General features: G+C 25.0%; 1 protein-coding gene across 1 annotated transcript in view; it reads right to left on the reverse strand.

Annotated features, from left to right (window-relative positions):
• Window positions 1-11,331, reverse strand: part of LOC145844085 (cyclic AMP-responsive element-binding protein 3-like protein 1) — a 32,230-nt gene extending 20,899 nt beyond the window's left edge. The window contains exons 1-8 of the mRNA XM_082951430.1: window positions 11,217-11,331; window positions 9,339-9,546; window positions 9,135-9,233; window positions 8,815-8,980; window positions 8,336-8,484; window positions 7,846-8,021; window positions 7,588-7,683; window positions 7,141-7,317 (exon numbers count right to left, since the gene is read on the reverse strand). Of these exons, the coding sequence (XP_082807556.1) occupies window positions 7,141-7,317; window positions 7,588-7,683; window positions 7,846-8,021; window positions 8,336-8,484; window positions 8,815-8,980; window positions 9,135-9,233; window positions 9,339-9,546; window positions 11,217-11,258 (1,113 nt within the window). The 5' untranslated portion in view covers window positions 11,259-11,331. The remainder of the gene's footprint in view (window positions 1-7,140; window positions 7,318-7,587; window positions 7,684-7,845; window positions 8,022-8,335; window positions 8,485-8,814; window positions 8,981-9,134; window positions 9,234-9,338; window positions 9,547-11,216) is intronic.
• Window positions 11,332-22,463: the final 11,132 nt, after the last annotated feature.

The raw sequence follows: 22,463 nt of genomic DNA on the forward strand, positions 1-22,463 counted from the left end.
AGTTCTAGTCAAAACATTAAATCATTACAGATTTATTATACAAGCCTGTATAGCTTAAGAATTTCATACAATTTATCAAAAGCAAGTTAATCTAGTATTGTTTATACACATTTTTACGAGGCCAATAAAATATTAGACCATCAAGTTTTTCAACAATTACAATATTTTGAACATAAACAGTGATTTAGAAGCTTTCACAAACTTCAAAAAATTCAACAAGTTCTTAAATCATGTCAAGTTTGCAATCAAAACAAAATTTTCACAGAGTTTGATTTTAAATAGAAAATTAATTGAAATTTCAGTAATTACATAAGCACAAAGAGCTTGCCTCAGGTAAAATCATTAAAAAGAATAAATTCCGCGAAATTAATCACTCGTTAAAAATTCGAAATTAGCGCTTCAAAGTTTTATTAACATTTGCTTTTTATGAATTTTATGCACATATAATGACTTAATCACTGTTTTGAAATCTTATTTTCATCCAGATATAGTGGTCATAAAAGTATTGCTTACAATTTAATTGTATATTAAGTAAAATAAAACATTTAATCTTCATCTAAATTGTTTTTTTTTTCAACTGTATGTTCATAATTCCTAAAAAAAATTTTTTTAATATTCATTTAATAATAAAATTTCAACTTGGATTTTTTTTTAAACTTTATATTACAAATATACGACAACCTAAATGAAACTTGAATAAACAAAAATTTATATCTACTATTTTTACACAAAAATGAGGCACTTATACAAAACAAATGCAAATTGTACAAACAATTGTGGTTCATATTATATTTCAATTGGAATTTATTACTTTTTTGTCTGGAAGGTTGGTCACGTAGTTTTTAAACACTCGAAAGCCAATATATCGACCATACTATAAAAACTCAATAAACAGAAAAAAATTGAACAACTTTACAGTTTGTTTTGAACCAGAATATACATAAGTATTTCCTTTAGTGAGCTTAAAACGAAAACCATTTTAAAGTATAATTTATTGGTAAAACACTCTTTTAAACTAATTACTGGTTGTATAATATTTTATTTAAGTTCATTTTTTAAGACCTAATTTCAAACTATTTTTATTGTCATTTGAATAGTTGTTCACTTAAAATAAAATTAGTTGCATTTTGTTCACCATTTATTATTTTTGTTTAAAACCTAATTATTGTTAGTAAGTCTTGACTAACCATTTAAAATCAAATTTATTAATTTAATAAAACAATAAAGCTAAATTTGCTTCAAAAAAGACCATTATTGAACGGCTTATAACAAAGTAATGTTTATTTTTAGTCTGTGTATTGTGTAGCTAATTATTTTTTGTTTATTATTTTTTCTTTATAATTTTTACATTATTGCTTAATTTGTGTACAGTGCTTACAAAATGAATTATACAAAATTATTTCTCAATATTACGCTATAAGGAAACATGTTTTTGTCTGGAAGTTTCTATTCACGCCTTTATAAAGCGAAAGTTGTATATTTGAATAAAAGCAAGTGTGAAATGGGAAAATTGTGTAATTTTTTTTACGTCTTTCAACATGTGACATTTGAACAGAAGGATATAAAATATCATTTCTTAATCCCTAGCCACTTTTATTAGTCTTAGCAAAAGTGTTTACTCAAACACACAAAAGCTGACTTTTTACATGCTTTTTTTATGTTGCATTAATTCATTTGAAAACTGTGAGCATTCCAAAAAAAGCAATAAACTTAAACCACAAGATATTATTTTATAACCAAGTTATAAAATATTTCTGAGTAAAAAAATAAAAGAAGAATAATTCTAACAAATGACTCTAAAGTTTAATTTTTTGAATGTGTGGGTTGAATATCAATACAGAGTGGGTGCCAGCTTCTACAAGTTGAATGGAGTTTCAGCGTTTATTTGTGAAAAACTCAAATAAATTCGTTTCCTCTCTCTTTGTTACATTTGTATTGTTTCAAAGATTTCCGGTTCTATTTTTTGCTGAAATGCTGCTAAAACTAATTGTTTTGTGGAAAATAATCAATAGTTTAAATTTGGAGCAAATTTGAATTTTGACATCAAATTTGATTGAAAACAAAAAACCTCAAGGTAGGTCTTTCCAAGAAAATTAAAATGAGTTTACTCTCTTGCAAAAAATTGAAACAAAGTTATTTTTTCATGTTAACAAACATTTTCACTTATCTAAACGTTATAGTAAGTTTCATTAAAACACATTTATAATATTTATAACAATCTGGTAAGAGCTTGTTATGCCCACTCATTACAACCACTTGATAATTTAAATGCTTTTATTAGCAGCACATTCTAAAACATTTTAAAGTTTTAGTTTTATGAAAGCCATTTTGAGAATTTATTAAGTTTTGTACAATAACTTCTTAAATTAATTGAAGCTTTGTTAGAGTGATATTGAAGAGCGATACCTTATAGACAATTAAAACAATATTAAAGTTTTAATATACTACCAAAACTTTAAGAAAGTAAAAAAAATCAAAGATTTATATTTGTCAAAACCCAGTAAGAGTGTGATAAGTTTAAAATGTTTTGTACAAAATACTCATTTCATCATAGCACTCTTTGAATTGTTATAACCACCGAAAATATTTTTATAAAACTCAAGTGCAAAGCCACTCATAAATCAGTTATGATAAACTGTTTGTAAAGCGGGATAAATGTTTCACACAAATAACTCCTAACAATTTCAGATTCTTCAACCTGTAAAGAAAGTATAGAAATAACATAGAACAAAAATTTTATAGATGTGAACATGGACTAAAACTCTGAAAAGTTTGTGAAACATTATGTTAATATCTAAAACAAACAATTGTAAAAAACTCCAAGCCACTCATATTTTTCAAAATCAAAGCCACTTGTATCATACTTGCATTATGACGTCACAGTCATCATGTTATATTATCGAAGCGCGTCAGATGTCAGTTTGCGTTTGGAGTGTCACTTTTGTTTTATGACGTCACATTCAGACGCTGACCAACAAACCCGCATGGACCCACAACTCGATGTGGAAACTTTGAAAAACAAATTTTTGCCGTTAAATTGCATTTTGGACAAATGAGTATGGAAAATTATTAAGTTTAAGTTAAATGAAGTTCAACTTGTCTATATGATGTGAGACCAAGAAAAATAAGACCATTACATCATTGTTTTAATTTGACCTAAGACATTCTAATACCTTAAAGATGAATACTATGTTTTTTGAGAAAGAGAAGACTTGTGTTAGAAAGTGTATGTACACTGAGTGAAAAGATGACAGAAAAGTTGTTACATATTAGAAAAAATATATATTCTGTAAAGAAATTTTTTCTACTCGCTAGCTTACTTACAACAGAAATATAATTTCTGCAAACTTTATTTTCAAACATTTAGTGTTGACATAAATAAAGCAGAACACTTCAGAACTAGAAAGAAAAAATTTTGAACTAACAGTTTTTTTTTTCATTGTGTGAATTTAACTTTGCTACCAACAGTATTACTTGAATAACTATTATTTGCATAAAAGTTTACTTTGTCTATAAAAGACAAGCTTAACTGAAACAATTACCAAAGCCGTAAAGAACTTCCTGAAAACAAAACCCTTTAAAAGTGCAAGCTTAAACTTGCTTATTCAAAAAAAAGTGTTGATTTAAAAAATCCAGAAGCACTCAGACCACTCAGACAGAAAATAAAATATTGTGGGAAATTGGAAGGGCAGTGCGAATTCGCACAAGAAGCACTTTGTAGCATAAACAATGAAGCAATGTGCAAACAGTATTTGACCATTTGAGTGTTTGGGTTTTGTTTACACTAATTATTCTTTATTGTCGCCAGTAAGTACTGCTTTTGGTAATACAAGCACAATAAGGGACAGGTTTAGGCAAGAAATTTAAAATAAATATTAAAAACTGTGATTATGTTTGTTAAGCAGTAAAAATCAAATTTAATAAAACGAGCTTTTAGTAATTTAAACTCATAAGTTTAAATGTCTGTTATTTTTTGTAATTTTCTTAAATATCACAGAAAGGTTAGACTTAAGCTGTGAGAGGTTTGAAAAAATTTAAGTAATAAATTTTATAAATTTACTTTTCAAACCACATGACTTAAACTCGCATTTGTAAAAATACTGTTAAAAAAACATAAATACCGATTATATTTTGTTTTGTAATTTCCAATTTTAAATCTTCACAATCAAAAATATGCTTACGTAAAACCTCACCCGCAAAGAAAAAACAGCTTTTTCAAACCCAACTTACAAGAAAAATTTAATTTTGTTTACATTAACGTCGAATGTAAAACAAGCTTGGGCAGTGTCGAGCCAGACATGCTGAAAATAGCTAAATGGCAGCAGATAGCATGCATGGCTGATTTAAAACAATCATTCCTGTGTGCAAGCCATTGCATGCATTCTGAATTGTAAATTTTTTTATTGTTTTCAAACATCGCTCAAAATTAAATTAAGGGGCTTGAATTTCGTTGTTTTTTTTTCTGAGGAGATTTCTGCCTCAATTGAAAATAGATAAGTATTTCTTCAACTTTGGCAATTGATGTTTTTTTTTTGTGGTTTATTACAAATTTTGCAAATTGAATTAGGGTTATGTTTAAAAGGTTTTTTAGTTAATATAATATATACTTTATAAAACTTATTTGCAGTTATTAAATATAATTAACAACTTTTTATTTTTCCTACTTGATAGAACTTTTCATACATTTCAAAACAAATCAAGCTCATGTTGTATTCAAATTTTGTTTGAAATTTCGAAATTTATTTGTTTAGTTTATTTGAACTGTGAACATTTAATCAAGTACATTGGACTTGCTATGCTGTTTGCAAACTTACTACAAATACATTTAATTACTTTTAAAAATTTTATGTAGTTGATGTAATGTTTTTGTATATTTTACATCCTTAATAAACTTAATGGTCAAAATTTATTTTTAAATAAACTTTTAATAGTATGAACTCAGTTTTAACTAGCTTTTGGATCAAAACTAAACAATCAAAGTTTTCAAGTAAAGAATCAACAATTCGTTCCTCAACAAAAATTGAAACTTACATAAGAAAAAAACTAAGTTTCACAAAGAACTTAAACAAATTAGTCATACTGAACACAAGATCCAACAATAGAAAATTTTTGTTAAAAATACAAGAAACTTAAACCGCAAGCTCAAAAGTAACATGATTTTTCAAAGTTTTTTTATAAACATTAATCTGCATTGACATTAAATTGTCACAGAAAAGTGTAATTTACTATATATCCGAAGATTAAAACGCTGCAGAAAAACTATATACATATATATCATCAGACATATGTACGTACATACATATATATATAAGTATATTGATCTATAGACAATTCCAAACCCAGTATTTTGTTATTTACGTGAAAAATACTCAACTTATGCTAGATGGGAAAAATATTTTGATACAAAGTAACATCGATGGAAATCATGCATAATTTAATGGAACAGCCATCAAGTACGTAGGGAAAATTTCAACATTGGAAAATGTTAATTATTTATTCATGATATGCATCCATGTCTCATACTTTGTAGCAAATTATTATTGATTTATTTTTCATATTTTCCTGCTCAAATCGGTTTGTTTATAAATAAGCGTAGTTGACAAAACATTTTAGGTTGTGTATCAAATTACACTAGCTTTAAACAAATACAATCTGGCTTAAGCTTGAATTTAGTTACTTTTGGAGGTCTTATAATCGAAAAGTTATATACAACGACCTAAGAAACAGACTTAAAACTGTTATTTGAATTCCCTACAAGTTTGGGCATCATAACTGTTTAAATAAGCTTAAAAGAGAAAATAAAATATTGTAAATCCACCTTATAAACAAATACAAACTTCAATTGACCAATACAAACTTTTACGATTATTATAAACTTTATATTTAAACAAAAAACCTTTACTTATGTAATTGTTCTTAATACTTCTTTTGTTTAGTGTTATGTTTCTGATCGTAATTTAAAAAATAATTTGTACCAAAAAAATTAATTAGTAAAATTATTTCTGTATTTGAATTTTAGAAACTACATTTGAGTATTTTTTTATTTTTTAATCAAACACATTATTTTTAAAATATTAAAAAATAAAGTTTAAGTTGAATAAGATATCTTAACTTTTAAAATACAAGCCAAACAAAATATCCCGGATTAAAAATATAAAAAGTTGAAGAGTTTTTATGCGGGCCTGTATATAGTAGTGGTGACTTACATAAGCATTTAAATTTTCCATAAAAACTGTTACCTAACACATACTTGTATTGAAATTCCGCTACTCTATAGTGCTTTTGGTTTTGCTTTCTATATGAATATATTTTTCAAGTTTTTTTATTTTTTTTTAAGAAAAAAGTTTAAAGTTTTATTAACTATTTAGACTTCTATACTGATTTATTTTTCAAATGTATTATATTTGTTTAATTCAACAGATAATTAATAATTTATACCGATGTCTATAGAACTGAATTATGTAAGCACCTTATTTTATGTTGAGAGTTATTACCTAACAATAATCTATAGTGGAAAGTATTTTGAGGTTTAAAAAGTTGTCAAGCACCATATTTTCAACGGAACTTTTAAATTAGATTTGGATGTAATCATGTTATTTTTGTAGATCATTTTGCAAAAGATTGCAGATTTAAAGTGCGTATAACAGAATAACATTATTGAAACTTAAAGCTAGTTCAAGCTTTTACGAAGATATTATAAACCAGAGAATTTATAAACCTTATTTAGTTGTTGTATAAATGATCAATAACTTGAAGTCAACAAACTATTTTTTAACTGTTAGTTAACAAAGGATATTAAATAAAACACTTTACGGCGCTGATTTATTTATTTTAATACTTTTATCCGTAATTAATAATAAGTATAATAATAAGTAATAATAATAATTACATGAGGTAAAATGTAATTAAATAAATTTCTTGTTTAAACTTGCAAGTATAAGCTTAAGCTTAATTTCACTTACAGCTTAGTTTATAAACAGCATATTTCATACTCAACTTGAGTTTATTTTACAAAATCAACTATATTAACATTTTCACCCAAATGGTAACCTGTATATAAATCCTCATAAAAACAAAATTCAACCAACTTGCAACCAACCTGGCGAGCCAACATAGCATGAGTACAAACAATTTACAAACCTGGTTGCTGGAGAGCATCTGGGAGGTTAGTGAAGCTTGCGAAATGGCGTTGGAGTGGATCCTTATCAAGCTCTTCCCGTTGCCCGCCTGGTACTGCTTGATGTTCAGCTGTTTGACCGCTCTCGGTGAAGAGTGTTCGCTGTCGCTTGATGAAGACGATGGCGGTGTTGGTGGTAACTTTAAATAACAAAAATTAGAATTCAAGTAAAGTGTATTTCAAGTATTTTTACTTGATTTAAAGTTTTCATATACTTTGTAAAGCTCAACGAGTTTTAGTTGAAGACATATGTTTACTGATTTAACATACCTGAGACTTTGACAATTTCTTTAAAAACACAACAAATAAGCATTGTTATAATTTATCATGAACGATTAAAAATAATTGTTTAACCCACTAAGACTATTTCAAGATCAAATAATTTTTAAAATAACTTATGTAATGACTACCTGTTGCTGCGGAGTAACTTTGAGGAACTGTGCAGAAGATCCCATGTCCAATCCTGGTTCAGTTTTTATTCTGATGTTTGGCAGAAGCTGGCCTCCCTTTTTAATTATCAATAAGTGCATCATTAATCAGGGAATATATAAATCAACAAAAAATGTCTTAAGAACATTAGTCAAGATGTTCTTGTTTAATAAACTGAAAACAAATAAATATATATATATATATATCATACCATAATCTAATTATTTACATAAACGCACATTTTTCAGTATACTAGTGAACGCGTTCTTGGGAACGTTGACGCAACTTGGGAAGGAAGTCGCTTTCAATTCGGGTCCCTCCACTAGATGTCCCACTCTCAGCCCAGACGTGGTCGTGACTTGCTTCAACGGTTGCGGTTTCGTGTCAAACCTCTTGATTGTTAGTTTTGGTCCTCCTATGAAACAAAATATTGATAAAAAGTTTTTTTTTGGTTTTAAGGCTACTCTAAAATAAACAACTTTGTTCTACTTTAAATTGCATTAATGGCTTTTAAACCATCTTTTAAATATTTTCACATCAATGTTATCTCAGCAGTTTTATAAACTATATTAAAGACTAGTTTCATGTTTAAAATTTGTGTGAAACTACCAAAAAGAAAGTATCAGGCCTAAAAATTAAACTTCAAAACTTATGAGTCTTAATTCTTTTCTACTTTTTTAACTTTGACTTGATTGTTTTTCTTATTTGTCTTAACACATTTAAACAAACCATTAGTGGTGGACATGTTGACAGCCGACGCCTTCATGGACGGTTCGCACAGAAACACCTGGGGAAGCTTTCTCTTGATTCCCTGCGTTTTGAACTCAATCAGGCTGGTCGGCTGTTTTGCTTGCAACACTGCTGGCGAATGGTTGTAACTGAAAGTATGAATTAATTGACTACATTTGAAGATGGTTATTTTTGATGTCAACAATTTGTTAATTGTATACAAACTAGGAAATAAGTTAAAGAGTATCTGAAAAGTACTAAAGTGAATTGTTTTTTTATTTATAATATTAAAATATTTCAAATAAGCTAACATAACTAAAAAAACAATTCTTAAAAGTTATATAAAATCATAAGCTCATCTATGCTAAAAAATAACTCCTCAAATTTATGCTAGTAGTAATATTAAAGGTACACATTTGTTTAAAGTAACAATGCTAAACAATTAGGATTGTTTTACATGATTTTACATTTATACTAACAGAAAAGTGTCATTGGTCTCTTCAACTTTAATATTGCTGGTAATTTCCTTTTCCTCCAGTTTGTTATCACTTATTTGGTACCATTTGGAAGCCTTGGTAGAATTTGTTGGAACCATCGTTGGTAGAATATCATCGTCCATATCACATTTCGTTTCTTGTTTTACATCTGTGAAAAATTATAGTATAACCATCTTATAAAACACAAGTAATATCCACCTATGCATTCAAGGCCATAGATAGTATTTAAAAAACTATACAAACTGACTTCATTTTAATAAAAACTTAACAGTCTTATTAAAAAATTGTATCCAAATACTTACCATTAACAGAGTTGAAATACATCTTTGTCTCGTTATCCAGTTGTTCATCCAGTCCATCAAACAGAGGGTAGCTTTGTGAGTTGTATTCTTGCAAAAAATCTAATAAAACAACTTGTTACAGTTTGAAAGTTTTTTTTGTACCATTATAAGTTTATATCACATAAAGAATGTTTTCAAAACTTAGACTATATTTCAAATATTTACCATTAGATGAGAGGTCGCCAATGTTGCAGACGGAATCAAGCGGGGTGTCTGGTCTGTCGGTCAACAGCGACATCTGGCGGTCAATATTCAACGGGGAGCCACCTTGGGAATTTGAGAGAGGTGAGAGAGACTCCGATGACATGTCCTCGTCATTGATTGTGACTTCACCAAACAATTGCAGTGATGGGTCATTCCAAGCGCTGTTTGACTGGAAAATATTATTAGTGAGTGGCATATTTTCAATTTTGTAGTAATTCATTTAATTTCTAATTTCAAATATTTAGGGGTCATTTCAAATTTTGTATGACTAAAAAAAATTAACAAAAAAAAACAATTTGGCTGACCAGAAAAATTTATTGTTTTAAAAATATCTATAATTCATTTATTTTTGTGCAAGTAAAATATTCATAATGAGGGTCCATCTTGTATTTTAGAAAATTATTTACAAAATTTAAGGAAACTTGTTGAAATATAATTGTACAATTGTTTAAACAAAAGCAGTATAAGAATAAATGTTTTATAGGAAAAAGTTTCCCATAACTTTAACAAATTTTTAACAACTAAATTGTAAAAGCTTGAACTAGACTGATAAAAACTGTAAAATCATTTTCAAAGAAACATTTCAGTTCTTGTTTAAACCTCTATTTTTTTTATTTTACACCTCAAAACCTATCTTAAATTTTATTTAACTTTAAAACTATTTTAACAACTTAGTTTTAAAAGTTATTAATGACAACTTTCTTAGAAATAATATGGACCCAGTAGCTTAAGTTTAGTAGGAAATCAAGTTTATATGTAAAACATTGTTAAATGTATTATTATATTAAACATTCAGACTTGTTAATTTAAAAAAAGTTAATGTTTTTTGTAAGGTTAGGTTACTACAAAATACAACTCAAGTTCAAAAGTATCTTATGTATAAGCAATAAGTATCTTATGTAGACAACTTGTTTTTAATAATAATATGAGGGGTTTGTAATAAAAGTTTTATTGATTTTTTTCATTTAAAAGGTGTTTGTACTAAAAGTTCTTAACGTGATGCAGGTTTCTTACTAATTTTCACAACTATAAAAAAACTCAAAATCAGTTTTGAAATGCAGCAGATCAAAGTTGAAGTGTTAATATAAACAAGGCAAACTAAAACTGATAAACATTTTTAAAAAATACATTTTCTACAGTTTTTGATCAGTCCTTTTCAAACATTTTTGTCTTACATTTATTGATTAATTAAACTTCTTTTATTATAAAAAATAATATACATGCATATTATTATAGGAATTTAATTTAGTTTAAGTAAAAAAATTTTTTTAGTTATAAAAAAACTCTAACTTATATTTTTCAGTCATGAAATGTAAAACATTTTTAAGAACTTTACAACAAAAACTTTTTAATAATGAAAGGAAATTTTAATAAAACTTTGAAGTCTTCAGGATGTAAAATCTATAAGACAGATTTCTAGTGATTTTTTACAAACCTAAAAGAGAGACAGTATTTTAAAAGTTTTTAATTATATGTAATATTTGAAAAAAATCTACAACACTGACTATATTTAAGAAGTTAATTATTTCTTATATACTAAAAAGAAAAGTATCTTATAGTCCACTATACTTAAAGCTTGAAAATATAAATCAATCCTTTTCCTTAAAAATATCTTTGATCTCCCTATGGCCTTGAGACATTTTGTAAAACAAACTAACTTTCTTTCAAAAAAATGTGTAAAAAAAAGTATACAAGAATAACACCATCTAAACAATATTTATTATTACTTTTAGTAAAACTTCTATGGTAGATCGTTACCATTGATTTTATCATAAAATATGATTAAGTATAAAGATATAAATAAATTACTATTAATTTGTTTAGTAAAACAGAACTAACGGTAAATTCATCAAAAGCAAATCCATTCATATCTATATCCATGTTCAATATAATCCGGTAATCAGAAATCAGTATGAAAACTTTAATTCTATTTTTGTACCATTAAAAGTATTCTGCCAGAAATATGATATATCATTAAATGATTAGTAAAACTAACTTTCACAAATAATAATATTGATGCAATGCAAGTTTAAGAAATTAAGTTCAATACTTTAATCTTAATATTGGCTTAAGTAGTTTTAATTTTAAGAAAATTTAATTATAACAAATTATTTAGTAAATATTGTAAAACTTTATTTTTATAAATAAAATAATATCCTTCATTGTAGAACTATTTTAAACAAAACTATATTAAATCAACAAGTTAATTTGTAAATATTCACACAAAACACAAAAATACTAAATTAAAGATTTTTTAATTGTATTAAACACTAAGTTAATTATATTTGACCAATCTAGTTGTAAATTGTGGGGGGTACATTTACTGTATCTTTACTTTGTAAAAAACTAGCAAGTTTAAATAAAAACATTAGTAGAAACCTATAACTTTTAAAATAAGATAATTCTCAACTATCTCTACAGACTACCAAATTATATAAGTAAACAAAATTGATAAGAAATCGTTATAAGATCTAAAATGTTTACTGAATGACTACAGTGAAGTTTATAACTCAATTTAAAGTAAAATTGTTTGAGAATATTACCAAATGCTTGCTGTTTAAGTAAACACTGTAGTCTGCTTTGTCAAGATAATAAACTCGTTATATATGTACAAAAAATTTAAACAAATTAGTTGTTCAGTTCGAATTTACATTAATTACTGCTAATTGCATTGTATGTGGTTTACTTAGTATAATAAAAATTTGTAAAACTTAAAGCTGATCTTATGTAAAATGGAAATATTATGTTTAATTAAAACAAGTAATTAGTTAATCTTTTACTAATTTAGCTGTCATTTAAACTTAATTTCAAATGAACATTCTTCAAGGTTTAAAACATTTTTCTTGAAGTTTAGCTTTTGAAGTTTATACAAATAAATAGTTAAAAAAAATACAAAACCACTAATGAAGATAAACTTGATGTTTTCAACATTAATTATTTTCTTTATTTATTTAAACTTCTTTGAATAAACTACAAATCGAAAAGTACTAATTTTTTTTTCATGTTTAAGAACTATAAAAAATAAAATACTCAATATAGACGGTTGCCACTCTTTTTTCAAAATTTTTCCAGGTTTTTAAAAGTACACATTTTTGGATCTATATTTAATTTAAAGTTAAATTTAAGGTAAGAAACTGTTTTAAATAGTATAAAAACATTAAAAAGATACTGTAAAGCTACTTTTTTTTTATAAAAAAACTATTTTTAATGATGATAATTTTTTTCTATTTATATGATAGACTTTTTGAGTCAAATCAAAATTTTACTACTGAACATGTGAAATGATAATTTCAGGTTTTTTAAGTGATTTTGTTCAAAATTCCAGGTTTTTCTAGGTTTTTTTCAAAATTTCCTAAATGCCAAGTTTTTCCATGTTTTTTTGCCTAAATTTTCAAATACCAGGTTTTTCCAGGACTCCAGGTAAAGTGGCAACACTGTATACTTAAAAATTAACAAATACCAGAGTTATTGATTTTTTTTTTAATTATTTGTTTAATAAACACAAAAAAACAACCTATCATAGCTTACTGCTTATAAATATGATCAATGCATTGCAATGGACCTTATGGATTTTTTCACATTTTCTTTTTTTTCATATTTGGTGAGATTGTTGTTTTTTTTATATAGATTATTTTAGAACTTAATGTAAACCAGAGTTCACTCAAAAACATGAGTTATTAGTGACAATGTTATTTAAAGATGTTAGACAAATAAAATTCTAAAATAGTAAATATCTTACATTATTTTCTTAAATTTCATGTTGAGAAAGGAACTTAAACTGTTTGACTTAAAATCAAAAATTCTAAATTATTTTTTCAGTCTAATGAAACTATAAGTATATAAATACTATCTTATACTTACTTTTTAATGGCTTTTATGACAAAAATTTATAATTTTTCAATATAAAAAATTTCACAAATGAAATTTCAAAGAACTTTGTATTGAGATTATTTTTCAAAAAATTTTTTTTATGGAAACAGCTAAACTAAACTTTTCAAAGTTTCAAGTTAAAGGTTTATACTAATATATGAATACCAGATGATTGATATTTGATATAATATTTCAACTTTGAACTTACCCACTGCTTTTGTATTTGAAACAACATAAAATTTTATAAAAAAAAAACAGTATTTTAAGCTTAATGAAAATAATTGCTAAAACTTAAAACAAATTTCAATAGGTATTGACAAAGTTTAAAAAATCAGTCTAACACTTTGAACAAATAATATCATGTACACAGACATATTACAGATATATATATATATACTGTAGAAAAAATATATTGACAGTAAAATTTAAATAGTGAAGTTTTAAATTTGTAAATTAAGTTATCACTTCAGCTCAAAACAAACTTTACTTGTGGCCTTATGGTGTAGGGGTTTAAAAAATCCCTTTGAGTTGAACTTGCAGGATTGAAATGTGGTCATACAAAACTTTTTTTTAATCAATACAAGGATTAAGGTCTTAATTTCAAATTTACAGTGCCATTTCAACTTTTCTATGAGTTTTGTTTATGGATGTAATGACCACTACTTTTCAATCTTGCATCAACTCAGAGAGTTTCTAAAACTGTCATTAGAACTCCCTACCTACATCATTAAGTTACATTAAAACATTTAAATATCACTACAGTAAAATTGTAATCAATAAAGATGTTAAATTAAATGATCAGTTTTAAGAAATTTTTAGAACTTAGCAGATTATTACAATTGAAACCTAAAAAACAATATTAAAGTATAAAGAACACACTTATAAAAAATTTAAAGTAATTTAGGTTGATTGATTCTATAGATAGTGAAAATTTTTGTGTTTAACAAAAATATTTCAATTTATAAAACACACCAAATAATTCAAAATTGTTGTAATACGTTTTTGAGTAATAAATAGACTTTAAAAACATTTTAGATTTAGTTGTATTTATATTTATGCATCTAACTTGCTTGTTTACTTATAAAACAAAAGGTAGATTCCCTTATCAAAAATCTTATTTGATTGACTTGTAATATTGTTTTAACCAGTCAATCAAATCGAATCTAAACTTACTTTTAATTTAATCAGTTAAACCTTTGTGTAGTAACATTAGTGTTATAGAACTCTTTTATACAGAGTTCCGAAAGATTAAACGATTAAAAATTGTTTAAAAATTTAAACTTAGGAAAAACTTAACTTATTTGAAAATAATCTAGTTGTAACAAATAATAATAGGTCTATAAACTTTTTTAGATAACACCATAAAAGTTTAAAGAATTCTAATTTACTTTAAAAAACATAACAAGTTTAACAAAACTTAACTAAGGTTAACATGCACAGCTTAATTAGATAAGCATACAATAAGCATCTTTTAAATTTAATAGCTTAGTAAACATAATTTTTAAGTTAATAGTTTTGGGAATTTTAGTTATAGGATTAAGTTCTAGAATGTTATATATTTTATACGACAACTTAAGGGTATTTGTTTCAAAATTAAGTTACAATAAAATAAGTAAACTGTAAGTAAATTAAACACTAGTAGTATATATCAATAAATAATTTTATAGACTATATTTGATCATTTATACTTAGTTAGAAACATAATTTAACAAAATAATTAAGAGAATTTCAAAATTTTTGTTTAAAAATTAGAAAAAGCCATTTATCTACTATATTAATATACTCTGTACTTCTACTGTACATAATCAAAACTACGTTTACTTATAATAAAAAAACTATTAGTTTTTGGCTGTACATAAAAAAATTAGTATAAGAAAATGAAATACTTTAATTAATAATCAACGAATCTAAACTAAACATTTAAAAAAATAAAACAAAATGAAACTTTGTTTAAAAGTACAAACTAACAGAGAGAGATGCATTGAGCAAAAGACAGAAGCACGCCCAATTCAAAAAGAAATCTCTCGAAGTTGAGCTTTGAAAAAGGCATATTGAAGCTCGATGCCGCCTCTAGTGACTAGAAGCTCATTAGCATTGCTGCTTCATACTTTTGTCTGAACGAAAAGTTTAATGCACATTTCTCGTTATTGAGAAAACGTTTTGTGCTCGTTTGGAAATATAGTTATTATTTGCTCTATCGATTACTGTATTTAAAAGTTAGGATATTAATACTTTTAATTGACCAAATTAATAATAAAAATTTCTAAATAACATTTGTGTATAAAATAAAGTTGTTTATTATTTTATGTTTAATTTTACATTATGGAGAAAACTTTTGAAAACTTTAAATAATATATAACTAGTTATTATGAATTTATTTATATTTCAAAGTTTGTATTAAATTTCATTTTTCAAACGATTTCGTGATCATTAAGTTAAATAAAACTTTTTGTGCTGACTTCATGTCTCATGTTACACGAACTACAAGTAATTTTTTAAACAAAATTATTATTTATGCTAGCAAACTACTTTAGAAATTTACTGTTGGGATTTTTCCATGCATAAGTCGACAGTTTTGCATGGAATCTTTTGTGCGAAAGAATGTTATCTGTTCTAGTTGATTTTTTAGACTCAGAGTCTTAAACCTGAACTAAATTATTGTTTAATTTTAATTTATATAAAATAATTTTATTTTCAAATTAGATCACTGTCTCCTTTTTTATATTTTTGAAATATATCATTGGTAGTTTTGCACAAAAGTTTAAAAATTCAACTGATATCTCCTCAATCGTTGATCTTTAGCAAACTGTATTTTACTAAGAGCTTTTAAACATAACTAGTAGACCTTTTACACTTGTTTTGTAAAACAAAAGTAACAAAAACACAATTGTGAGTTAACCAGTTGTAGTTTAAGCAACAACGTTAAATTTAGAATTAAAATGCTTTTTGACTTATTAAAAAAACTTAGGTTGTAAAATAAAACAAAATGTTTTTTATCCCTATAAAAAGTTAAACGGTCCTGTTAAACAAAAACTTTAGAATCTTATTTCTGGTATAGTAAAAAATATTAATCCTAGTTGTTTTATAAAAATTATTCATATTCTCAGTCCTTTTTTGTCTCAATGATATTTCTTGTACACTTGGGTTTTTTAATCGTACTTTTTAATAATATTTTACTTTTAATGGGTTAAGCAAGCTTGATACAAAATAAAATTTAGCTTATAATTGTTTTATTCTATTAACTTTTAAGAAAAACTTATTTCCAAATATTTAATTATTAATTAAATCCTGAAATAATTTATTACTGTTTACAGCAAAAAAAAATTACGTATTGGTAATTTCTACATCGAAATTTATTCAAACTAGATTATACTTTTTTCGTTTTATTACGTCAAAAACTTTAACGATTAGAAATTATTTATCTAAACTCTAATACTATATTGCTATCTTAAGCAACCTGAATCTTTGACCTTTAGCAAGATGTAACTTACTAATTAATTTCAAGTTCCTCTAACATATAGCTCGTAAATTTATTAATGAACAACTAGTTCATTAAATATACAGAAGAAAAAAGGATGATCACTGACCAGTTATAAATTGACCAAATTTAATATTTAAAGTTAACATTTATTTTACAAGTAACAGACTTTGTCAACTTGTTGACAATCTAAAATAAGATGCAAAGCATTGAAAAAAAATTCAACGATATACACTGCTTAAAAGTCTAATTTGTTCTTGTAACATTCTAAGGAAATTGTTGCCAAAAACTTTTTTATGCCTTCAACAGAATAAAAATTTTAAAGTTTTGCCTACGACATAACATACATTTCAACATATTATTTTAATCAAAAAAAATATTTTACTATAACAAAAAAAAATTTGATAATTACAAAAAAAGTTATAACTTTTTTCAGCATATATTAATATAATTGGTTTTATCACAAAAACAAAATTCGTAAAATTTATTTTTAGTGCAATACTTTATATGCTTGTATAATATTTGTGTAATTTAAAAAAAAACTTAAAATTTTTTTAAAGCTTTTAAATCTAGTAGAATATACATACATTTGAAAACATACATTTGAAACTATGTGTATTTAGGATAACTTAAAAAAAAATTACTTTAAATAAAAAACTTTTTACAAATGTGTTATACGTTTGCAATATAAAAGAAAATTTACTGTGTTAGTGACGTTTGGATTTCTCCTTTTATTTGAACGTAGCTCTTCATTATTCCAATAATAAGTTCGTATTATTATTTGGTAGTTTCTGCATAATGCTTATAACGAAAATTTTCAATTAATAAAATAATTTTAAAAAGTAATGTCGAAGTTTAAATTTGGCTGCAATTTTAAGTTTGACTTATATATATTGTGTTTTGAACAGCAAAAAAGCACTCAAAATATTTGGTCCTAGGACATAATTTTCGGTTATCGAGTCAAACACCACGGATTTCTTTTAACGTTTTGTCCAGGACAAGACGATAGTACTTCACTTAATAAAATCTATTTGGGTTAAAAAATTGTAAAAAATTAAAGATACTTACTTAGGTATAACTTTATTGACAAGAGAGATTAGTTTTTTTTTTAATGCAAAACACTAAATTGCTTATAGTTTTTTCTTCAGGTCAACATTCATGAACTTTAAATTTTCAAATCCAAAGAAAAGTTGTTTTTCTAAATATTTAAGAAGAAATTGTGACCGCTAAAAGTCGCTAGACATTTAAACTGTTCAAGTCATTAAAAAAACTTTCAAACTCATAATCTTGAAATTTTTGTAAAACTATTGGTAAACTAACAATCTTCCAATAAAACTAACATGTTTGAAAATATTTTTTTTTTCAATCTTGTAAAACTGTTACTGTAAAACTTTTTTTGATGATTGTTTACAAATATATTGAATCTATACACGAATTGATTTCTTTAATAAATAAACTCGAAATATAAAAACATTTAGTCTTATAAAATATATAATTAAAAAATTTCTTAAAAACAAATTTTGTTTTGATTGTACTAGTAACTTATTTATAAAATTTTGAAGTGAACAAAGATCGACAAAGTTTATTTAACATTGTTTACACTTAGTTCACAAGTTTTATCTTCTGGACAAACAAAACTAATTAGCGATTGCTTCACAGAGAAGTTAAATATTAAATCTTTTTTTTACATTGTATCTTCTAAAATATGTCAATTTCATTTAACTCTTTAGTTGTTTAAATCAGTTTTTTTTTTTTTAAGTTATTAAGTTTTATAGTTTTCTTTTTCCTATTAGAAAACACGTTTGTTTATTTTCAAAATGACTTTGTTTTATTTAGTAATATTATGTAAAGTTTTTAATTATGCAACCTTAGTTTAAGGTATTGTAGCAAAATATTAAGACTTTATTTTAGATCACTTATTTTAGATTGACTTATTTTAAATAATGTTACAATTAACAAACTTAATGATTGTAATAATATAAAGCAATTTGTATGCAATTGTATATATTAGATATCATTAAATACCATTATCTTAAAACTATAGTTACAGAGTAAAAGTTGTCAAAAATTAAATTGAAAATGGACAGTAACAATCATTCTGAAGCAACATCAAGTGAATCAAAAAACAAAGTTAATGAAGTTCAACAAACTTAAAATAATAAAAAGTAAGTAACTTATATAAAAATAACTAAAATACTTAAATATCATTAAAATTTACATTTGCCTATTTCTTAGTAATTCTTGTGTGTTTTTAAATGTACTAAAAAAGGCAAACAGTTTTTAACTAAGATAACATTTTAATTCTTTTTACAGCTGGTATTTACTAGCTCTTTTGAGTTAACTTTGTATTTTAAATAATTTAAAACGAGTTGAGCGTTTAAAAGTTCATTTTACATTGTCAAGTTACAAAACTAGGAAACTATAGTATATTTAATTAACTACATTGTGCATATTTTGTTTAAAATATGTATAGTAATGAGAAAACTGTAAAATTTAGAACTTTTAAGATGGTGTTGTTCCATAGATCATTAAAGTATATAGAAATCAATAGAGACCTTAAGACTGAGCCTTGTCGCAATTAAAGATAAATGTTTTTAAAAGTTTTTAAAAAGATCCTAAAAAAACTTTAGTTAAGTTTTGTAAAACTGTACATATTTTTCAACCCGTATAAAATAAGCATAGAACTCCTTAACATCATCAGAAAAAGCTAAAATGGTAGAATTTCAGAGAAAGCTAACACTAAACTGAAAGCTGTTGAAAATATTACATTTATAAAAAAAAATTATAAACGGATGTCTATAACTTTTTTAATACTTGAATCACATGAAAAAAAAATTAAATTAGTCTTAAGTTTCCTAAGTTTTATTTCAAACTGACTTGAATATCTGTAAAACTCTACTAATATTAAATAGAGTTTATTTCAAAAACTACTTTCATAATAGACTTGATTAATTAGTTCACTAACTGCCGAAAAATTTAACATATTTTATTTTTTCAATAGCTTTGACTGATATGCCATACTCAAAACTGGCATTGTTTTGTAATAGTAATTTGTGTCTCATCAAACCGAAAAATTTTGCTGTTTTGTAATTTAGCTAAATATACTTAAACTGCTATTTTTTCTACATTTCTTTTTTTCTAACTTAAGATAAAAATATGGACCCCTTCGAGGCATATTTTTGAAGTAAACGACTTACAGGAAACCTTCTCAGACTTACACACTAACCTTGAACTTAAAGTAAATTTTTCCAAAGAACGATATGAAAGATTTTGGACTCCACAAAAAAAAGGCAAAAGTATTCAATCATTTGAGAGGAATTTAGATTGTTGTTTATACTTTTTCCTTCTAGCTGTGTTGTTGAAAAAACTTTCAGTTCATTACCAACATCTTGAGCAAAAGATCTAATCTAAATATTTGTAAAGGAGGCTTTATTTTACTGATTAAGAATCAGATTAAAAAACTTGCAAGCAGTCTTGAACCTCATCCTTCACATTATATTAGACTTCAGTAGCAGACATTATTTTATGAATTTTTTTTATTTTATTTTATCTTTTAAAGTACTTCTTATTTAACCTGGTTTTTAATGTATTTAAAAAGTCTTTTTATAATAAAAAAATATTAAGTTATTTATTCTATAACAGGTTTGAATAATGCCTAATAAATATTAATTACGGTAGACTTCCTCTTGAGTTCGTCTTTTTTACCCAAAAAAAACTGCAAATTTATATTTTCTTAAATTTAACCTAAATAAAGTCTATTACTAACTAAGTATTAATAAAACAAAAAAATAGATAATATTTAATATCTTATATAGATTTTTTGTTTAGTGAATGTTCGTTTTATGTTTTTGTTAATTTCATGTTTATTCATAACGTTATTGCATATAACATATTTAAATTTATCATTTTGTAAAAACAAAATGGTAGTAATTTTTGAATTTGCACTTTTTTATTTTTTTTCAAAGTGCGATTTCAAGCGAAAGTCTACTGTATTTATTAGATGGTTTATATTTTAAATCTGTTAACAGTTTTATTTTGACCTGGTTAATTTTTTAGTTTATATTTGTCGTTTTATATTACACTAAAAGTTTTTATAGCGTAATGATAAATGTATTTGTTTAAAAGAAATCTATTTGACATATTTTTGTTATTACTTGTTTTTCCTGTATAAACAAAAAAAATCTTGATAACCATTAAAGTTTTCATTTAATTTTTTTTTTTTGGTTTTAAAAGAGTATAGAATTGAAGTCTCTATTTGAAAAGACTTCAAATTTTTCATTTAAAAGATTCTTAAACTCAATTTTATTTACTAACTTGATTTCTTATTGTTAAAAAATCTATATATTAAGGAATTTTAAACTATTAATACAGCTGTTTTTTGTTTTATCTTAATTTTTATTTTTTAAGAATTAGAATTTGTTGTTTATTTTAATAGTTCAACACTAGCTTTTAGTTTTCCACTACCTCTGGTAAATTATTATAGGCTAATAACTAACGGCTTATTAAGTTACTTAGTATTAACTTCTAAATGTCCGAAACTCGTTGTATGAGAGATTATTAAAATTTCAGGTTTCAGTTAAGATTTCAGATCGGTAACGTGCGGTTAAAACCCAGTCAAACTTCGACCCGCTAAATAAATTGAAAACTACTTGTGCAAAATAAAAAAAAAATAGTTTTTTTGATACTTAATATTTTGAAATACACTTTCAATTTGGTTTTCAGTTAACAATAGTATTTCTTAGATAACAATAATACTAAATAATTTTATTACAACTTTGATTGAGGTGTTTGATTTTCTTATATGTTATTTTATTAAATTATGCAGCCCGCAATTACATTTTTTCAACGAGTTGAAACTAGAAAATATTTTTTAGTAAATATGAATTGCTGGTTACAAAAGTTGTCCACCACTACCCTAAAAGTTTTATTAGTTTCAAAACAATTCATATATAAACAGGGTTGATTACAGATTACACAAGGCTTTTTAATAATCAAGTATTTCAATACACTTTACTGGGCGTATAAGAAAACAACTGTAACTTATTTTCTCAAGCCCTGTAAACTACTTTGAAAACAGCCACAAAAATGCGTGCATAAGAAATACCAGACTAAATTACATTTGAAATACAACTTTTGTGGCTCAAAAGTTTGTACTTGAAGAGAAAAACTTCTTTGTAAAATCGTGGGAGCGATTATTTTTCAAATTTCTGAAAAGGGAGCGACTTAGTAAATGAGTTTGGGAAACCCTGGTCTAAACACTTATTAAAAAATTTACGCCTTGTGTTTTGATGTTGTTTAGTTTTTTGTCCCAAGAATTAAAACTTTTGTAAAACAAATACACTTACTCATGTAAAAACAAATTTAAACCACTTTTAATATTTGAATGTTATATCCGATATTTAAAGATTGATCTACGCTAACATTGTAATTTATAGGTATACTATGTATACTTCATAAATATATTTTAAACTTTTATAACAATAAATTTGTTCTGGTTTCTTGTTATGTACAAAACTTAAATATATATAAGTTACAGTTTTTTTTTAATAACTTTATTTATTTATTTTAATCGCTTATGATACTTTTATATCACATTTAAAAAACTTTTTTTTTTCATATACGTACTTCAATGTTATTAGACATAGTTATTAAAAAAGTAACAATACTATTATTGTCCACTTTGAAACTAAAAGTGTAATATTAAATACTTGTTATCGATAATAATTGATTTTATCAAA

This window comes from Thalia democratica, chromosome 9 (assembly GCF_965202585.1).
Source record: "Thalia democratica chromosome 9, ktThaDemo2.hap1.1, whole genome shotgun sequence".
Lineage (NCBI taxonomy): Eukaryota > Metazoa > Chordata > Thaliacea > Salpida > Salpidae > Thalia > Thalia democratica.